Here is a 17,439-nt window from a genome sequence, read left to right on the forward strand (position 1 = left end):
TTAGCTGCGCATTTGACTAACCCCTCGCTTCTGTTTTCTTTTAGAATAATAAGCACTACTCCTTACTATTCAAACTGAATTAAGTTGTTTTTTATGTTTAAACATGCTTACTAGAGAGTGACAGCATCGGTCAACATGGTGGTAGCCTGTCTTTACGTAAAACAAAGTTCTGTGTCACTAAGACAAATTCGCAGAGGCACTCAGGTTAAACCTGGAAAACTCAGGGAGCACCGCGCCACCATCTTGTGTTGTACTAACCGCTGAAGAAATTACACATTTTCTACCAACATCACCGCTAATTATCTTCAATAAAAGCAAACAGCATACAAAGCTTCCCTTCCATAGATTCCCACAGTGCTTGGGATCCACATATTTTTCTACGCTGTTGTTGCGGTCGCATTCTCTCAGCTAACAGTGCACGTCGAGCGCTATTCCATATTTTTCTGGAATGCTACGCGTGGTCGTCCCTTTTTTTTATGTACTGAGGTATCCGCCTTTGTGCGGTGGTTTTCGTGTTGTGTGCTCGTATATATACTGAGTGCGCACTTCGTGAAAAAACTGCCACGAAATTGCTGCTTCTAGAATAGTGCTGCATACGACAGCTATTACGCTGTAGTACCAAAAACTCAACATATACCGCAAGCAAATATGTGAGCCCATTGCAGTTACAATAACTGTGTCAGTGTTCCACACGCCTTCTCTTACTTAGTTTACCGCGAACATTTCTTTGAGAATTTCAATATTTACCTCTTCAGGTAGCGCGTGCGTGAAATAGTTTGGGGCACAGCAAGTATTCTTGGTAACAATAAAGAAAATACTAATATTCAGGTACTCTTTGAAGGTGTCGGAGAAGACGTCGATCATGACGGGGCAGTGCAGCCTGAGTTCCCGCAGGCTGGAGTTCGACGCAAGCGCCTCCACAAGTCTCCTCCTGTTCTTGCCCTGTACGCGTAAGTAGGGAAGCCTTAGGACTGCCAGGGAAGTAGTGGTCGTCTCCAAGACGCTCGCTATCACAACCGGAAGGGAAGCTCAGAGGGACGTTTCTCGAACATTGCACAGTCAACTTCCCCAAGATGCGTCAGGCGAGCTATGGTGCCGCAAAACTGCTTCGGCACCAGTGTATCCTGCATGTCGTTGGACACGAGCGCCTCAAAAGACGCGTTCTCAAGCATCGCAACGCATCGCAGAGAAGTGAAGCGTGCCTGCCGAAAATAAAGGCTCCAGTGTGCAGACGGACGACGCAGTGGTGCTTCGCCGGCAGCCAACGAACAAGTGCAGCAGAACTGGGTCTTTTGCTGGGGTTGGGACGTCGAGGTCACATAGAGGCAGGCACACCAGCGAGAGGTATTCCGGGCGCACTTGAAAACCCAGCGATGTGCCACTCCGTTCGTCTGTGCCATTGAAGCGCCACTTTTCAAAACGTGCTTACCGGACAGAAGAAAGAAATTACTCTCTCACACGACGAAATGGTAGCACAAGTGCATAAAATACAATTTAAGCAATACAATAACGTAACCAATCAAAATAACCATCTCTGCGTGGCTTGTTGGTTTGGTGACGGTACACATATTGGTTGCACTGTTCGACCATCGAGTGGCGCCATATGCCATTTTTGCACCACTTTCAAGGCGAAATTAAAATTCTAATAATTCTTTGTTTATGAGACACAATTAAGCATGCTCGTTTCCGTCAACGCAACACAATCTTTCAATTCCCGCCACAAGCGGTAAACAGGCCCTTTCACCTGCGAGACTACAGCGTTTTCTCAGCTACGCCTTTTTTCAATGTCCTTCGCAACCTGTTCTAGCCAAGGTAAGAGACAGCAATCGCTGGAGGCTCAGGTCGCTTGTGTTCAAGCTACATGCAGAAGAAGAAGAAGAAGAAGAGCCTCATCTGTAAGATCAGGCATTGTGCCGCTGTCTTAGACAACTAGAAGCAGAAGGAAGCATGGGTGCCAGATTATCGAGGACACAGCGTGGAGGCATGTCCTCAAAGGAGCAGCAGCCCCTGCCACTCAAGAAGCGGCAGTCCCGGGTTTCTGCGGCGTTGGAAGCGAAGGCCGCGGCGCGCGAACTGTCGCCGATGGAACTGTACTGGGATCCCCGCTACAAGAGCTACTTCTACGCCGGCACACTTCCGGCCGCGCCGGGCGCGGCGGCGGCCGCCGCCCGTCCGGAGACTGCCACCACTGAGCGTCAGACGGGTTCCGCCAGCGAGGTCCACGCCTCGACTACTGATCTACAAGCCGGTCGGAGGAAGCGCTCCATACTCGTACGCAGGCGAGTGCGCGGTAGTGCGTCGTGGCTGAATGATAGGTAGTGTTTGACGTTAACTGGCCCGGAATATTACTTAACATGGTGTGAACGTGGACGAGTTCGTAATTCATAGCAACAAACACTCAAAAGCGCTTTACCAACGGCACATGGGCACAGAAACAAGTAGTGCCGTGTTTGTTGCACCTGCTTATTTGCCGATGTCCCTCCCGTACGTAAAGCACGTTTGCGAGTTTACTTGAAATGTTACGCAGTTCATGAGGATGGAATAAACGTGACAGTAAACCAAACGCGCCTGCTCGTAGAAACGCACGAGCAAACTTGGGCGCGCCAAGCACACGAACGCGTCATATGGAGGTAATCTTAAGAGGCTGATTAAGGACCGCCGGTGAAAAGAGGAAAAACGTGTGCGTAGCGCTCGACGTATCTGCAGCGCACCGCTGCAGCTACGTCGAGGGCTCTGGATTCATTTAGATCACCTGGCCTAAAATGGTGAGAAACTACGACGTGTTTCCTAGACCAGGAGTCGCCTTGGAATGTTAAGTCATAGCACTCGAGTCATCGAGACATGCTGCGAATAAGACACCCTCTGGTTAAATGTTGGAACAGACCTGGAAGATGTACCTCGGGCCACCGAAGCGTTTCCGAAGTACCGTTATATTGCCGTCTGAGTCACAGCCACTAAATGATGGTTATTGCATACATCCCTGTGAATGGAACGTGGGAAGTTTTCGCAAAGTTCAGTAAAGGCACAGCAGTTCTTTCTGGTGCACACTCGCTTTCTTTAATCCAGGAGACGCTTTTCTCATTTGTAAGCGAACAGAAATGTCCCTAGTAAGAGGGAATGGCAGACCGCAGCTCAAACGAAGTGGGAGAGTGTTGCATATGAGATCCATGCATCATGAGGAAACGTTCAGATGATCGTGACGGGCTTTTCCTTTGGCTCAATACCTTGCGTTTGGCTCAGAGTGCCTTGCTCAGGCAACCGTCAGGCAAACGTTCCTCAGGCAAACGTGACACGAACAGCAGAACCGGTAGCTCCATTACCTTTAGTAACGTATTATTCCTCGTTATGCAATGAAGTATTCACTCCAATCAAACATACGGAAACAAACGCACTCAGGCAGGTTGTGCGAAAACTCTTGAAAATGAATTAAACGCGAAAAGCAGCTGCTGCCGTATTAAAAGTATCAGTACTCAATTGATTGAGTGTAAGGTGACCTTGGTGGGGTAATGCCACGAATGTGGCTGCAAATTTGGGCAACCTGTGCACATAAGCAATCGTTGACGAAAGAAAAAAAAGAACACAACTTCGGATGCGGAAATCGTATGCGTGATCCTGATCCGCGTAAACTGTCTGTAAGTTAACCTGCATAAGATGAGCGAAATTCGCAATTCTTGGAAATATACTTTTTTGTAGGAGTTTCAAAATGGCCAATGTCAGGGTGTGTTTCGAAATGTAAAGAGGCGCTTTTGCCGATTCAGTCGGAATAATACTTTGGTGTCTACGCGGCTCCTCGAAATTGATTCGTGACAGCTCCGGATCGGTTGACACGTCGCTGGTATCACCGTGACCCTACGCACAATTTCACGCTAAGGGGTGGCACGTGGTCACATTATAACTGCTTGCGCCACATCTATGTCAGTTTTCGAGAGTTCTAAATATTGAGAGTTGTAAGATTGGGCCGGATAGAAGTTCATTCATATCCCGCACAATCAGACTAATCGTTCTCTAATGGGGAGTAACGAGCTTTCTCAAAAATAAACACATGGGAGAAGTACCTCCTCCTACATGTAAAAATCTCTAGCACTGAAATATTTTCAGAGGGTTGTTTTCAAAAATATAACTGACATACATCCTCTATGCGTTTCTTCAAGAAGAGGACCTGGTTTCAGAAACGTTTCTTTAATCCTTTGGCCAACATTGGGCGCGCTTCCCAGCCGGTGGGTTTTGTGTGACATGGCTGTAAAATACAGTTCTTCTACTGAAACTTCGTAAACTTGGTCTCACGGACCTTGCCAGTGCTAATCGCATCCCGTTTTTACAGTGATCCGCCCTCGTTCTTAGCCGGCAGCTATCATAATCGTTATCAGACTAATCAGCCTTTGAAATCAGAGTGGAGAACGCTGCCATGCGAATTCATCACAATGCTACCACACAACAAGCTTCCACTCACCGAGTCTACTCACCTGCGATCATTACTGCCATGTGGCACACACGTGCACTTAGAGAGACGTGCGCTTGGTACCTGTTTTAACGCAACAGCATTAAGGGCCCCCGTGCCGCAGAAAATCCTGTGTCGGCGTCGGCGCTGGCGTCCCCGGCCGAGAAAATCATCCCGAAGCACGCATATATTGTACGGCACTAAAGTTGTTCTTCTATCGTTAAAGTTGCTGGTACCTTTTCTTACGTTATTTACAAAGTTATTCCTCGGAATTTCCAGAATGGGAGCCCACAAACAAATGTCGTGAACGAAAGCACCGACAGCGCATGCCTTCTATGCTCAAACTTCTCAGGTTGAAATATCAAAAGCGCGAAACAGTAATAGAAGATCGGCCCACGCAAGAGGCAGCGTTTCTACCTGAAAGCTCGCCTTCGTGCATAGATTTTAACGCGACCTTTTCTCGGTTAACATTACGGTTACGTACAAAGTGGCATTGCCCGGAAGCGTAGCAGTCAGGGATCTTCGAATGATATTTGTTTCCACACTTAAAGGCGATGCTTAAGCATGCTCCAAATTTCTTTCCTAGGACTTTGGGATCAGGCTGCAGAGACGTTCTATCGCGAGAAAGTGTTTCAAATGTGTAATGAAATGAAGGAAGAGGGGTAAATAGCACAAAAAAAAAAAGCGAAAGCATGGAGCGTGTGCTAGAGCTGGATCTGTAGTTTGTGGATACAGCTAGAGGATATGCTGTATAAAATCCTGAACGCCTGTGCAATATGAATCGAATTGTCTTTTCTGAATTTTGGTCGAAACAAACTTCTAAGTGGGAATGCGTGTAACGTTGAATCGTCCTCGTAGAAAAGACATTCGCGCGCGTTTTTGCATCTCTTCGAATTTCTTAGTTAACCTTCGAATTCCGGTTGTTGTCATCATCACCAGCATAATTTATGTTCACCGCAGGAAGCAGGTGTGTCCTAGCTATTATCCTCTTGACGTGTCTTCCGTCAGCCATCTGTATCCCATCATCATCACTCCGCACTTAATCTATCGTCCCTGACTGCGTCATTTCTCTTTAGCACCCAGTCTGCAACTCAGACAGACCACCTGCTGTCTTCGTTACGCAGTAGATTGCGCGCCCAAATTGATATTTCTTCAGCTGTAGGCCGCGACCATTCTCAAGACCGCTGAACGCGCGTTCGCAGCCGGGGCAGCCGCCGTCGAAGCCGTGCGCGCAGGCGCCGCCGCATCTCCTTCAGCGTGGACGTCGCGGGCAATCGCAGCTGGGCTTCCGACCCGTCCAGGTCCCGGCGCGTTGCGCGCGTGTGCCTAGCTACAGCCGTGTGCGCCACGTTCCTGCTGCTGTGGGTGCTGGTCGTGTTGTGGGTGTCTGGCTACCTGGAAGACCACGAGTATCCGCTCACGGAAACCGAGCGCGATCCAGCCACAGTCCGGTCCACCACCACCGCGGACCGAGACGAGACGTCGACCGAAAAGGAGGAGGCCGAGAGACCCGACGACGAGAAGAAACACAAAGGTCGGTGAGGTGCACGCGCGAAGCAAATTCCTTAGAGGGCGAAATGTCAGGCAGCGGCAGCTTTATGGTGAAGAAGCCATCAGAATCGTTGCCACTTGGTCGAAGGCCTTGTGGAATCTCAGAGGTTTCTAGAATAATTACACTTTCCTCATTGGCCGTCCGCTGTCATTGTCGCCGTTGGTTATGGGACGACGTTGCAGCCCTCGGCTTCGGCACTGTCCCGATATTCACGTCATTCCGTGCGGTTGCCTCCCTGCTGGAGGCACTGCGCAGCATTTAATGATCGACTTTCGCGCATGCTATAAAATGTCCAACGGGACCATATGCGCGAGCTTTGTTTCAAGATATCCTGACGCCGCCTCCGTCAACCGGGTTACTTCGCAGTGCGAGTACGTCGGTCAGGTTCTTCTAGCTGTTCTGCTCTCTGCTGGCGGTCCCTTTCTAGCTCTATAATGCTACGTGCAATACATTACCACGGAGACCGGCTCTACCTTAGATACACCTTTGATCCATTCCGCGGCCCGACAGAGGGGTGCGCATTATACACACGAAGTCACTAAGTAGCTAGGGAGAACCACATAACACAGCGGTCGTTGCAAAAACAAACAAATAAAGAAAAAAAACAAGAAACACACTATCCATGTTTCTTTTCAGAAAAATTGTAGGCCGTTTACAGACGAATAGGAATAGCGCTGGCTGTATATTTTGCATAATTTGACCTTACAAACTAAGCTATTCAATTTAATTAGAAATCAGCCGAAGTGCGCTGAATACCTTGCTAATTGCACACAAGGACTATTCGCCTAGTAGATGGGACGAGTGCTTTGATATAATATACAATAAGTAGTCCATTTTACATCGACTACATATAACGGGCACCACGAATAGTGCACCTGAAAGAGGTACGACGGTAAATGTTGCCATAGCCACCGAGAAACCTGGTGTGTTCGGCTCGTACATGAGCTCGACCTTTGCTCACCCATCTGCGGCTGACAGAGAACTCGCTGACTTCACAGCGGGTGTACCAGCAATTGACACTGGTACTGCGAAAGGTCGCCTGTGTTTCGACACGTGCACCGTCTGCTCAGTAATGTGGGAAGTTAGGCTACATAGTTGGTGATTAATCATCATACCTTGGTGGTGAAGCGGCGCATTGACAAGGACAAGGCGAAGACACACAAGAATGCACGACACTGTTCTAGCGTCAGCGTTGGGATGGGATTTCTATTATCTGTGAACTTAAGTAGGACATAAGTAGACGTCGCGTAGCGCCGGAGACGTGAAGCAGAGGTAATAAATGATGTTCGCTCTTCTATCATGGCTACCACTGTAATACAGAACAAGATGATCTATTATCACTAGTGACTACATCCTAGCCCCTTGAGTTATCATAATTGAATCGCTGTCTAAACGAGTTTTTGCTTGACATCCGTGATGCTAAGCGGCAAAAAATTGCAACACCGGTCTGAGCGCATCACTAATGAACCTTATTATATAATAGAAGCGGCGTTATCGTTTAATAATGATACCAAAATGATCCTTTTATGAACAGCTTAATTGATACCAATGACGGCATCTACGAAAGAAAGCTACCAGTGTCATTCCGAAGATAGCGACTCATGATCACTAGTTTCTGTATCCCAGCGTCTATGAATGATAATAATTCAGTTGTCGTTTAATATAGTTTTCATTTGATATCCATGACACTATGCTGAGTGAAAGTAGGAGAGCACAAACCGGGCCCATCGCTAGTGACCACTAATGATTTTGGTTATCATTTGGCAACGATAAAGAAAGCTAATTTTATGACTGTTTGATACCACTGACTACATGGAGGAATATAAGCTGCAACTTTCAGAGGGAAAAGGTGATTCATAATCACTAGTGACTCAAGCACCCTAGTTTCTAATAGGCGCGGTTGAACCACTCGTTTTAGGACATTTCATTTTATATCTATGACGTTATTGGGTTTAAAACAGCGATAACACTGAAGTGAGTATAGTAACTAACTTGTGTTCATTAGTGACTAGGCCCTATCAGTTAGGTGTACCTTGCAGTTAATTGCTAATTTCATGAGAATTTGAATGGCGTCAATGACGACGTATTCAATTGAAGGCTACTGAAAGCGGCCATAGAAAAGTGATTCAGATTCACTAGTGACCAAGGCCCCATGCTTAGTGATCACCATTGAGTCACTTATTGGTGTTTCCGTTGATGCGCATGACGAAATGGTACTTGCGTCCCAACTCTCTTAACCATACAATGCTGACATTACCTCACACTTAAATAACTCAAAGGAGACGGATAAAACTGTTCCTCCACATTATAGAAGTTATTTGTTGTTTTCTTCTTCTCCTCTGGTACTCGCGCCACTTCGTCCTCGTCTTGACGGTGCCCTACATTCTCCGGGGCTTCCGAATCCATCCCTCCTTGGACGATACGGGATGATGCTCTCAACGGAGTTAGCTTCGTTTGTCTTCGCCGGAGTATCGTAGTACACCGACTTGATGATTCCGCGCTGGCTTGCCGCCTTTGTGACCATGTATGGACCACTAAATTGGCGCGTGGGTCCGCTCAGTCCTTTCTTGACGAATATGAAACTTCAGGTTCAGTCGCTGACAACTTACGATAGTATCTATTGTAGAACTTCCTCTTCATTCCAAATTTATATTTCATTTGCTGTCGGGTGTCTTGGGCGTCTCTAGAAGAGAAACGCGGCCGACGATTCCTAACTGATAAACTGCAGGAAGCCAAGGACTTGTTCCATTTGCAGAAAAATGCAGACTGCAGCCTAACCCCTCCGGTAGGTGTTGTTGGGGTGAGTCACTGCAGCTTCAGGGGCACATTTCCATCCACCAGGGAAGGTAGGGTATAAATCCAAGTACTTCTTGAGGTCGCGAATCAACCTTTCTGCTAGTGCGTTGCCTTCCGGGTGGTACGGCGTCGAAAATCTTGAAGCGATGCCTCTCTGTTCTGCCAACTATCTGAATTTTTCGCTACGAAAAGCACGTCCGTTATCGGAAACCAATTCTTCAGTTGCATTGAAGATGACTCGCTCCATGTGGGTCGGCATCCACAAAGGAGTATACAATAACGTTGTTGAGGGCGTGCAAGAGATCCTCAACGGTTTAGATTTAGCCAACAGCTGTTTCTGACAGTCGTGGTTCATGCCTAGCATAAACAGCGGCACAACTGATGTGTCAGGAAGGCTTGCGTCAGCGAGCAGCAGTAGCCTTCGCTTTTCATAAAAGTATTGTTGAAGGCTTCCGACTTTGGTGTCTAAACAAAATGGCATTGTTCTTTCGTTCTAAATGGTTCATTCCAAAAGATGTCAGGAAGCTCGGTTCTATTGACTCCACGTGTCACTATGGTGGTCTAAGATTCTCGCGTCGAACCACTTTTTCGCGATTCCCGACAAAAATGGCCTGAGGTTTCTTGTCATCATCCGAAGCTCATCGATTTTGCCGGCAGGCGTACTCAAAAAGCCAATCCATGTAGCTGGATCCATTGGAATACCATCAAAATTGTCCGTCTTTATGGCACCACTTTTTGGAATGGCTCTGTGTAATGCTGCCTGGCTCAAGATGTTCAAGAGCTGTGACTATTGCTCAACCTGCTTTGACCGCATGTGCAGTAAGTTAATCATACTTGATATAGTATTATGTCCTGTAGGCGACTCATTCGACGGTGTCTGACATTAGGTCATTGCATGGTGCGTTAAAGTGCGAAACTCAGTCGTATCTCCCTGTGTCAAGGGACACTCGGGTGGGCTTGCCTTGCTGGTGACGCCGATGAGCGGCTCGGTCGATGTAGAGGACCCACCCGAGTGAGCGTCGCTCTTGTTACTTGGACGGCAGCTCCCCGGCGTGTCTTCCTGTTCGGCCAATCTTGTCAACGCGCACTAGTTTTAATCCCCTGCGACTGCGCCAAAATGTAGAGAACTCAACGGAGACGGATAAACCCGTCCTACATTTTATTGAAGTTTTTTTGGGCTTCTCCTCTGGTACTCGCGCCACTTCGTCCTCGTCTTCATGGCACTCCAGATTTGCGCGAGAATTTCTGTATTATGATTTGCTCTGAAAACACACAAAAGTGCCCAAGGTTGTCATTAGTGACGTGGAAATAACGCTATTGGTCCCCCATTTTGCCCTTTTATTTGGTATTAAAACATAAACCCCTAACGTTTTCACAAAATGCGAAGAATGGATTGCGATACCAAATTGTAAGACAGCTGTACGAAGTAAGTATAGCAGCGTTATCGGCTGTATAAACTCGTAAACATTCGCTTACTAACTAAATTAACAAATATGGTGTCACGCGCGAATAGATATCTCAATCTGTGACCGCGGACAGCCGCTGTGAGAACGCTGGCCTGAAGAAAATTGGCAGCAGCAGCGAGCGAATTGACTTTGCTACTGCCTCTCGCTTCAACGCGAACTAAGCGGCACTGCGCACACGAAGCTGCCAGCCATCAGCGCATCTAGACTGTACTCGTCGTAGATCGCTTTCAAGATAGGCCCCGGGCGATCGTGCTCAGCCGCGCCATACGCAGCCGGCAGCGGAGTATGGCGGCTGCGATTCCGTCTGAAGTGCGATTCCGAAGTGCGATTCCGTCTGCACACGTATTTAGCATTTGTGTACACCTTATTGTGCGCATCTGTTTGTATCCTGTTCTTTCTGATCGTTGTACTTGCATTGATGTAAGCGTTTTTCGATATATTGCATCGCAGTAATTTGTTCAACTTTGTATTGAAATGTACGAAATGTGGCAACCCAGTAGTGGCCAAGATAACTATAGCAGTATCAGCAAGAAATACGAAGAAGATTCAATGCACTTGTTGGAATCGACATAACGCAAAGCTTTCATGCAACGGTCAATCAAATTCTACAAGACTAACTGCAATGAGAACAATTGTCCTTATATCCATCCCATTCAACACGGACTTTTATAAAATATTTGCTCATGCACCGCACAGGTCACAACTTTAAAGTAAAGTAATGTATTCATAGACCGGTGAACTCACTCAAGAGTGAGCTGGCTATGACTTGGACCGACCCGCGAGGCTGAGTTAGTGTGCGCCTGAGTCCGTGTGAGCCTGGCTTAGTAGAATTTTGCTAAATATGAGTTGGAGCAAGCTCCGCTGATTAGAGTTTTGGCTGAGTCTGCGTCCGCGTTGAGCCAGGCTGAGTAAAATTTTGGGAAGTCCGCGCACAGATGCTATTGAATCACACCACGGAATAAATCAGTAAGCAGCTGCCCAACTCACAATCTAATAAAAAAGATTCACATACACAAATGTCAGGCTGTTTTTGTAAATCTTGCAAGATACATGGCACTCTAATCATGGAGGAAGTAATGACACAATATGGTCATGTGAGTTTATGCAGTAATAAATGCGACCGCAAACTCATGAGCACCTTTGCTTCTCTCTTGTTGGGCATGGCTTATGCCTCGTGATACGTCTGCACTGTTGATTAGCTGTGGACCTTCAAGAAGTAGCGCGCACTTCCTGCGAATGATACTATCATTCGCAGGAAGGGATGTAACTGGCTGACTTCACTGCATGGTTTTGATTTGCTTTTGTCTAATGTGTTATCTACTGTTTACAAAATCAAGGTGTTTGCCTGCTTTCCACATTGTTGCATGTGTTTTACGGGAGGTAGAGAGAGAGAGAGAGAAGCAAGGAAAAGCGGAGATGTACGGCGAAGTAGTTTTTATCATACTGTAACATGTTACAACCAGCATAACCAAAAGAAATTCAATGCACTGAAGTAAGGGCAATATGCTAAAATTTTTCTTAAAGTGAGGGTTAACACAGGTGCAGTAAGGACACAAAGTCTGCGACATATTGGAGGTTTATTGGTTTCCGTGCAGAAAAGAAAATGATACATCAGAAAAAAAAGACAGCACTGTGTAAGTGATGCTTACCGTGCATTAACGCTTGGAAAATAAATCGACGATGCCCTTTATTCCTAGTCAGAGCGCTAAATAAGTTACAGTAGAAAATTACCTGCGATATATGGTTTGCAAGTTCGCTTTGCGAGCTTGATGAGCAGTCGCGTCTCGCAGTGGAAATAACATGACCTTGAAATGAGACGACTCGACTCACCTGCAAAGGTACGTGCGAAAGCCAACACGAACACACTGCGGCCAAACGGGCGCGCGTACACAGCGCGACGTTGAAACTTTGAATGCCGTGCTGTCATGTCATGCCCCTCGACACATAATTTGACTGCATTTGCACATTCTCAAATTTCCTCGGTCCGTTAAAGCAGCGTGGGCAAACTCCCTGGTTTCGGTGGCACAGGTAATTGGCGCCATCTATGAAGAGGGCGAACCCGAAAATCCGTTTCCCTTGCATGGCCTCGTAGATCGCCTCGCGCACGCGCTCCGATCCAGGTGGCCGACCGCTTCCCCGACAACTACTCCCTCGTTACTCCCTCGCAACTCCCTCGCCTTCGACTGTCACCGCGCGCGTGCCGTGCGGCCCCCCAGCCCGGCGCCCGCTGCATGACGTTTCATGTTTCGTTATCTGCTGTTATCGGGAAGCGTGCGCTGCTGTGCGTTGACTGGCGTGGGCAGTTTCGTCAGTTTCGTGGTCCTCGGTGGCTGCGTGCTTGTGCTCCGCGACGTTTCACCCGTTTCACGACTCGTGCCGCTCGTGCATCGTTCAGTGGTGCACAAATACCTCAAAAACAAGTCCTGCAAGGTCGTTCCGGGTGCCCAAAGACAAAAGGTGAGCACGCAGACCCAATGACATCAGAAGGCGCATGTACACGAACACAGCCCTGTCCATGTGTGGGCTCCTTAAGCCTCCGGACGTCGTTGCGCCTTGATTTTGCTACACTTCCCTCTTCCCTGTAGAGAAAGCTGGCAAATAGATGTTCCTCGTCATTGTCACCTGGTCTATGACTTGTGTTTTTCCGTGCCAAGTCTGATTCTGCAACTTCAGTAACATAGCTTCCCATTTCGCACTCAGTGCTTTTCCTGTGTGTCACGCTCTACAAACGTACTAACAGCTGAAAAATTACTGTTTGTGTACTGTCTCAGTAATCGCCGATGGGAAAACCGCGCGAACAACCTTCATGTGTAGGCATGATACGCTTTCTTTTTCTTCTGGAAAGCATGAGCATTGCAAGTGTCTTGCATACAGATATTGCAGTTCGTGTTTATTATATAAAGGGGTACCCAGTAGTTGCAGACCTAGTGCCTTAAGTGGCGTAATTTTATTGCTAAGCATTGCATTGGGGTCGAAAGAAAAGCCGTGTTGGATTATTTTACCTGATCTTTGATTGAGGAATAGGCCTTTCTGCGAATGTTTTCTATGTCCTGCTGTAGAAGCCGACTACCTTATGTTCCCCTTGCCACCGTTACTCAAGTTGTGGCCAAGTGCAAAATAATGTGATAATGTGTATTTCAGTTTTTAGTGCAGTGTTATTTTTGTTCTGCCATGTCTTTTTCAATGTCTTCAGGAGTAATGAACATGTCACGCATTTGATATACTTTCGAGCAGGTTTATAAGTAAGCTCCTTTTTTGTATAGCTTTCATTCAAACAATGTTGTTAGCATTTTATTCTCTTTTTAGGTATTCTGCATGTCATTGTTCTTGCCACTACCAGTGAGTTTTCCTTTGTATAGTTGTCATGACTATGTCATACACGTCATCCAGTTTTGTGCAATATCTTAGTGCATATATCAGAAGCTCGTCTACATTTCGGTGTTGAGGGCGTTATATAAAGATATTGTTTTTTTTATGTGTGTTTACATGAAACGGCCTTCGCGTTTCCTGGCGCTTTTTTTTTGTTATTTCACCGTCTGGTGAACTTTTGTGTTTAGTACTCTTGTATATGTCATGCACCTTTCACTTTTGCTAATTTTTTGAGCGTGTATCACACTACGTTATAAGAAAAATCTGTTTTCGGAAACGAAGTCAATAAAGCGAGACCAAAGATCTGTTGTGTTGAAAGTGGCATTTTTTTTATGTCCCGGCACATGCTGGTATAAGTATGGGCAAGACTGCGTGCGTGCCAACGCATAGCCCACGGCGCACCACGCGCGCGCGCCCGCGATTAAAAAAAAAGAAAAAGAACAGCGCGCCGCGTACAGGTAAAAACAAATACCAAGTAAGCGGTGCGCAGGGCATGGGGAAAAGGGGAAAGGAAAGGTAGCGGGTCAGCATAATAAAAACTAAAAGAAAAGAAAAACGTTCGGGAGAGGAGGCGCCGCGCGGCTGCGGTTCCTGTTGTCATGACAGCATAAACAATCGTGTGCGCCGCCATTTTGCTTCTGCGTCACCCTGCGGTTAGGGCCGTAACTGAAGGGGACCTTGGCGCTAGCGTCGAAAGAGCGTCTGCTCGAAAACAGCCAATGGCAGCCATGCGGAGATTCACCACTGTGGTTGAAGAACACCGCGCTACAACTGTGGCGTTGTCGTATATCGCGAGTAGCTTGTAAGCAACGAACCAGAGAAGTGGGAGGACATCCGAAGGTCACGTCTTCTCGTAAGGGACACCTCGCAGGTAGTTACGACTCGCAGCGCATGTAAATTAACGAAAGGAACTATCTACTATCAGTGCCTACTATCAGCGCACGAAGCTAGCGTGAAAAATTGATTGGCTTGGTTAGCTTGATTAGCAACGTAACGGGGCAACAAACGCACACAAATCACGGAACCGAATCTGACCTATGCGAGTTTTTATCTGCCTTGTTCGCTTGTCGGTGCTGATGGTGCACATGCCGCTTGCTCATTCACGGCGCGGCACAATTAGTTGCAGGTTTTCTTTTTCTTTTTTGCATTTGTTGAACAACAGACGACATTTTCCAACAACCGCCATAACCAAAACAAACCGCGGCATACATCTCGACGCAGTTTCGGCGGATCTATGTCTCATTCTTTTGTTTTGTTAATTCTTTTATGTTGGCATACAAAAATAGCAGCGGTCGGTCGACGCATACGACTTGGATTTCCGTCGCAAATGCCACTTCCGGTGCGATCAAAAGCGCATCATGTGAAACGGCCTTTACACCATGTGCGACACGAACTTCGGCGATCATCTGAAAGCGCTAATAGGATTTGACATGATCAAAGTGTACGTTCGATTGTGGCCTATAATGGCTAGAGCATTATGCATGTGCTGGGCCACCAGGGTTGGATCCCACCGTCGGACACGTTCTCCTTTCGTTTCTTTTTTTTTTAAATATATGTACTACCAGCACCAGCAACGGTCAGAAAAGTCCGCGAAGGTTCGCAAAGGAAACCATGCACGCAGATTCTTTTCCAATGTGTGCGCACCGATGTTTGTCTCATGAGAAGTACAGAACTATAGGTGGTTGTTGTTGCGACGCTCCAACAGTGCTTTTATTCAACATGGATTAATGTCTACCCTAATGCTTGCCGTGAATTTCATTTACAGACGACAGACGCGCCGGCACCTTCACCACGACCGAGATTCTCACTGTTGGCAGCCCCTCGAAGACTCCGCAGCGGCACCACGACGGCACCAACCTGGCAAGCCACGTCTGCCTCTATACGCATCGCGACGACACCTTGTACAACTACGAACAGGCAGGTAATAGCCAGACCCCTGCGGATCGTCGAAGAAGTCGTCATTGTGACGTGCTCATCCGATGCTGCTACGTCCTCGAAAACGACATGACTCTTCGACCGGAAACATCTTGGACAGGCGCATCGAAACCGCGGCCGCAGCGCCTCAAAAAACGACGGGGCGGTGACAGGTACAACCGACCCTGGACGGCGCTAGCGGCTGTTCTCGAGCGAGATTCGGCCTTTTCGAAGCTCCTGGCGCCTGGCGACAGCCGGGCTCGAAGGAAATTCGCCCGCAACGCTTTGCGCTTGGCGCGATCCGAGGGCTACGCGGGCGTTCGCCTGTGGCTGCACGAGGCGGACGCCTTGAGAGTCGTCACGCCGAGTTTCGCCCGAAAGGTCCGGCACGTCGCGACCGCGCTGCGGAAGGCAAACTGCACTGTGGGATTCTTCCTCCCGTACCCAGCGACCCACCCGCGTCCCGCGCGGTACGCTGCCGGGCTGCGAGCTCTCGCGAACGCCCTGAACTCCCCGCAGTCAACGCTGCTGTACCCAACCGCTTCGGTGCTCCGCAACCACAGCAGATGGCCGTCGCCCACCAAGATGGCGGTGATTGAGAAGAACAGCGCGCCCACCGGTCGTGCCGAGATCTCGCCTCGTCGTTCGGTGTGCTACCTGCTCCTTTCGGCGATGGCCGTGTCCGTCGCGATCTCGAACGCCACCGCGACGTGCGACGTGGACAAGGTGCAGCGGGTGTCGGTTTCGCAAGAGCGGGAGTTCTTGACCAGGACGGAATTCTACGAGCTCTGTCGGTCCTGGAACTCGTCGTGGAAGCTGTCCTCGCATCTCTACCACAGCTATTCTTGCGGCTTCGGCGAACACGGAAGAGAAGGCGTCGTCTTCCAAACCTCGCAGCAGGCAGGGCGGTTCTACAAGAAACTTCTTGACCTCTCCCGGTCCTCGTGCTTCGGATTCGTCGACGGCGAGAGCGGATTAGAAGGCTTCTGCGACCATGTTCCTGTGTCGCTTACTTGACTGTGTTGACCTTTGCTTTAGGCTTCCCTTATATGATGCTGAATTAACCACTGTATTAATCTTTTGCTTTAATCATCGGACCCACACGTTTACTTAGCGGATGTGTAACGAACACTCCTGTGCCTTGAACTTGAAACGACGTCGGCCATGATGTAATCGTTGCGCACGACGCAGTTATTTTAGTTGTAGTAATCTTTTTTAACACTGAAAGTTCCGTACTCGAATACGATGGCTTTCTGTCTGGACGAGTACATGGTAGGATAGGTCTGAGTACGAGCACACAGTATTAGAAACGCTCAAATCAAACGTCATGACTACTGCAGCAGTTTTATATTCATACAGTAGCACCACTTTAACGCGATTTTCATGTGGGAGCAATGAACAAGTGCAATTGTTGACCAGCGTGTCAAACGAAACTGAATTACATGGAATATTTAGGGCGTTGCTGACCTTGTTGGACACACTCGTTCCTCTTGAATGGTGACGTACGTGCATCCTACTGGCAGCGTATTCAATAGTGCGGTATGTTGCGCCGCACACGCGTCGATGGAAAACCCTCGGGCGGAACACTTGCAGAACATGTCATTGCAAAGGTAGATCGGCATGCGGCTAACAAGTACCTGCAACCTGAACTACTACTTAACGGAGCAAAAGCATTAACGGTTATACATAATTTTAGAAGTGCTTCAGCAGGAAATAATTGGTGTGGCATGACTGACTGGTATATGGCATTGCTAAGGTGTCGCACACAATACTAGTGCGAAAAACGAGACCAACATGGCCCTTGTGCATTAACTACTGTTTATTCGTCCGCTTAGGCTTGTCACACGTACGTAAAGAAAGATCACGGGCACAGGTGCGCTTAAAATTCGTGATAGAACAGTAAC

At 47.9% G+C, this 17,439-nt stretch overlaps 1 protein-coding gene across 1 annotated transcript; it reads left to right on the forward strand.

Moving 5' to 3' along the window:
- Positions 1-1,983: 1,983 nt before the first annotated feature.
- Positions 1,984-16,774, forward strand: LOC142570551 (uncharacterized). Its single transcript, XM_075678926.1, has 3 exons — positions 1,984-2,279; positions 5,641-5,972; positions 15,387-16,774. Exons 1-3 carry the CDS (start codon positions 1,984-1,986, stop codon positions 16,550-16,552), a joined length of 1,794 nt encoding a protein of 597 aa, XP_075535041.1. The 3' UTR covers positions 16,553-16,774.
- Positions 16,775-17,439: the final 665 nt, after the last annotated feature.

This window comes from Dermacentor variabilis, chromosome 2 (assembly GCF_050947875.1).
Source record: "Dermacentor variabilis isolate Ectoservices chromosome 2, ASM5094787v1, whole genome shotgun sequence".
Classification (NCBI taxonomy): Eukaryota; Metazoa; Arthropoda; class Arachnida; order Ixodida; family Ixodidae; genus Dermacentor; species Dermacentor variabilis.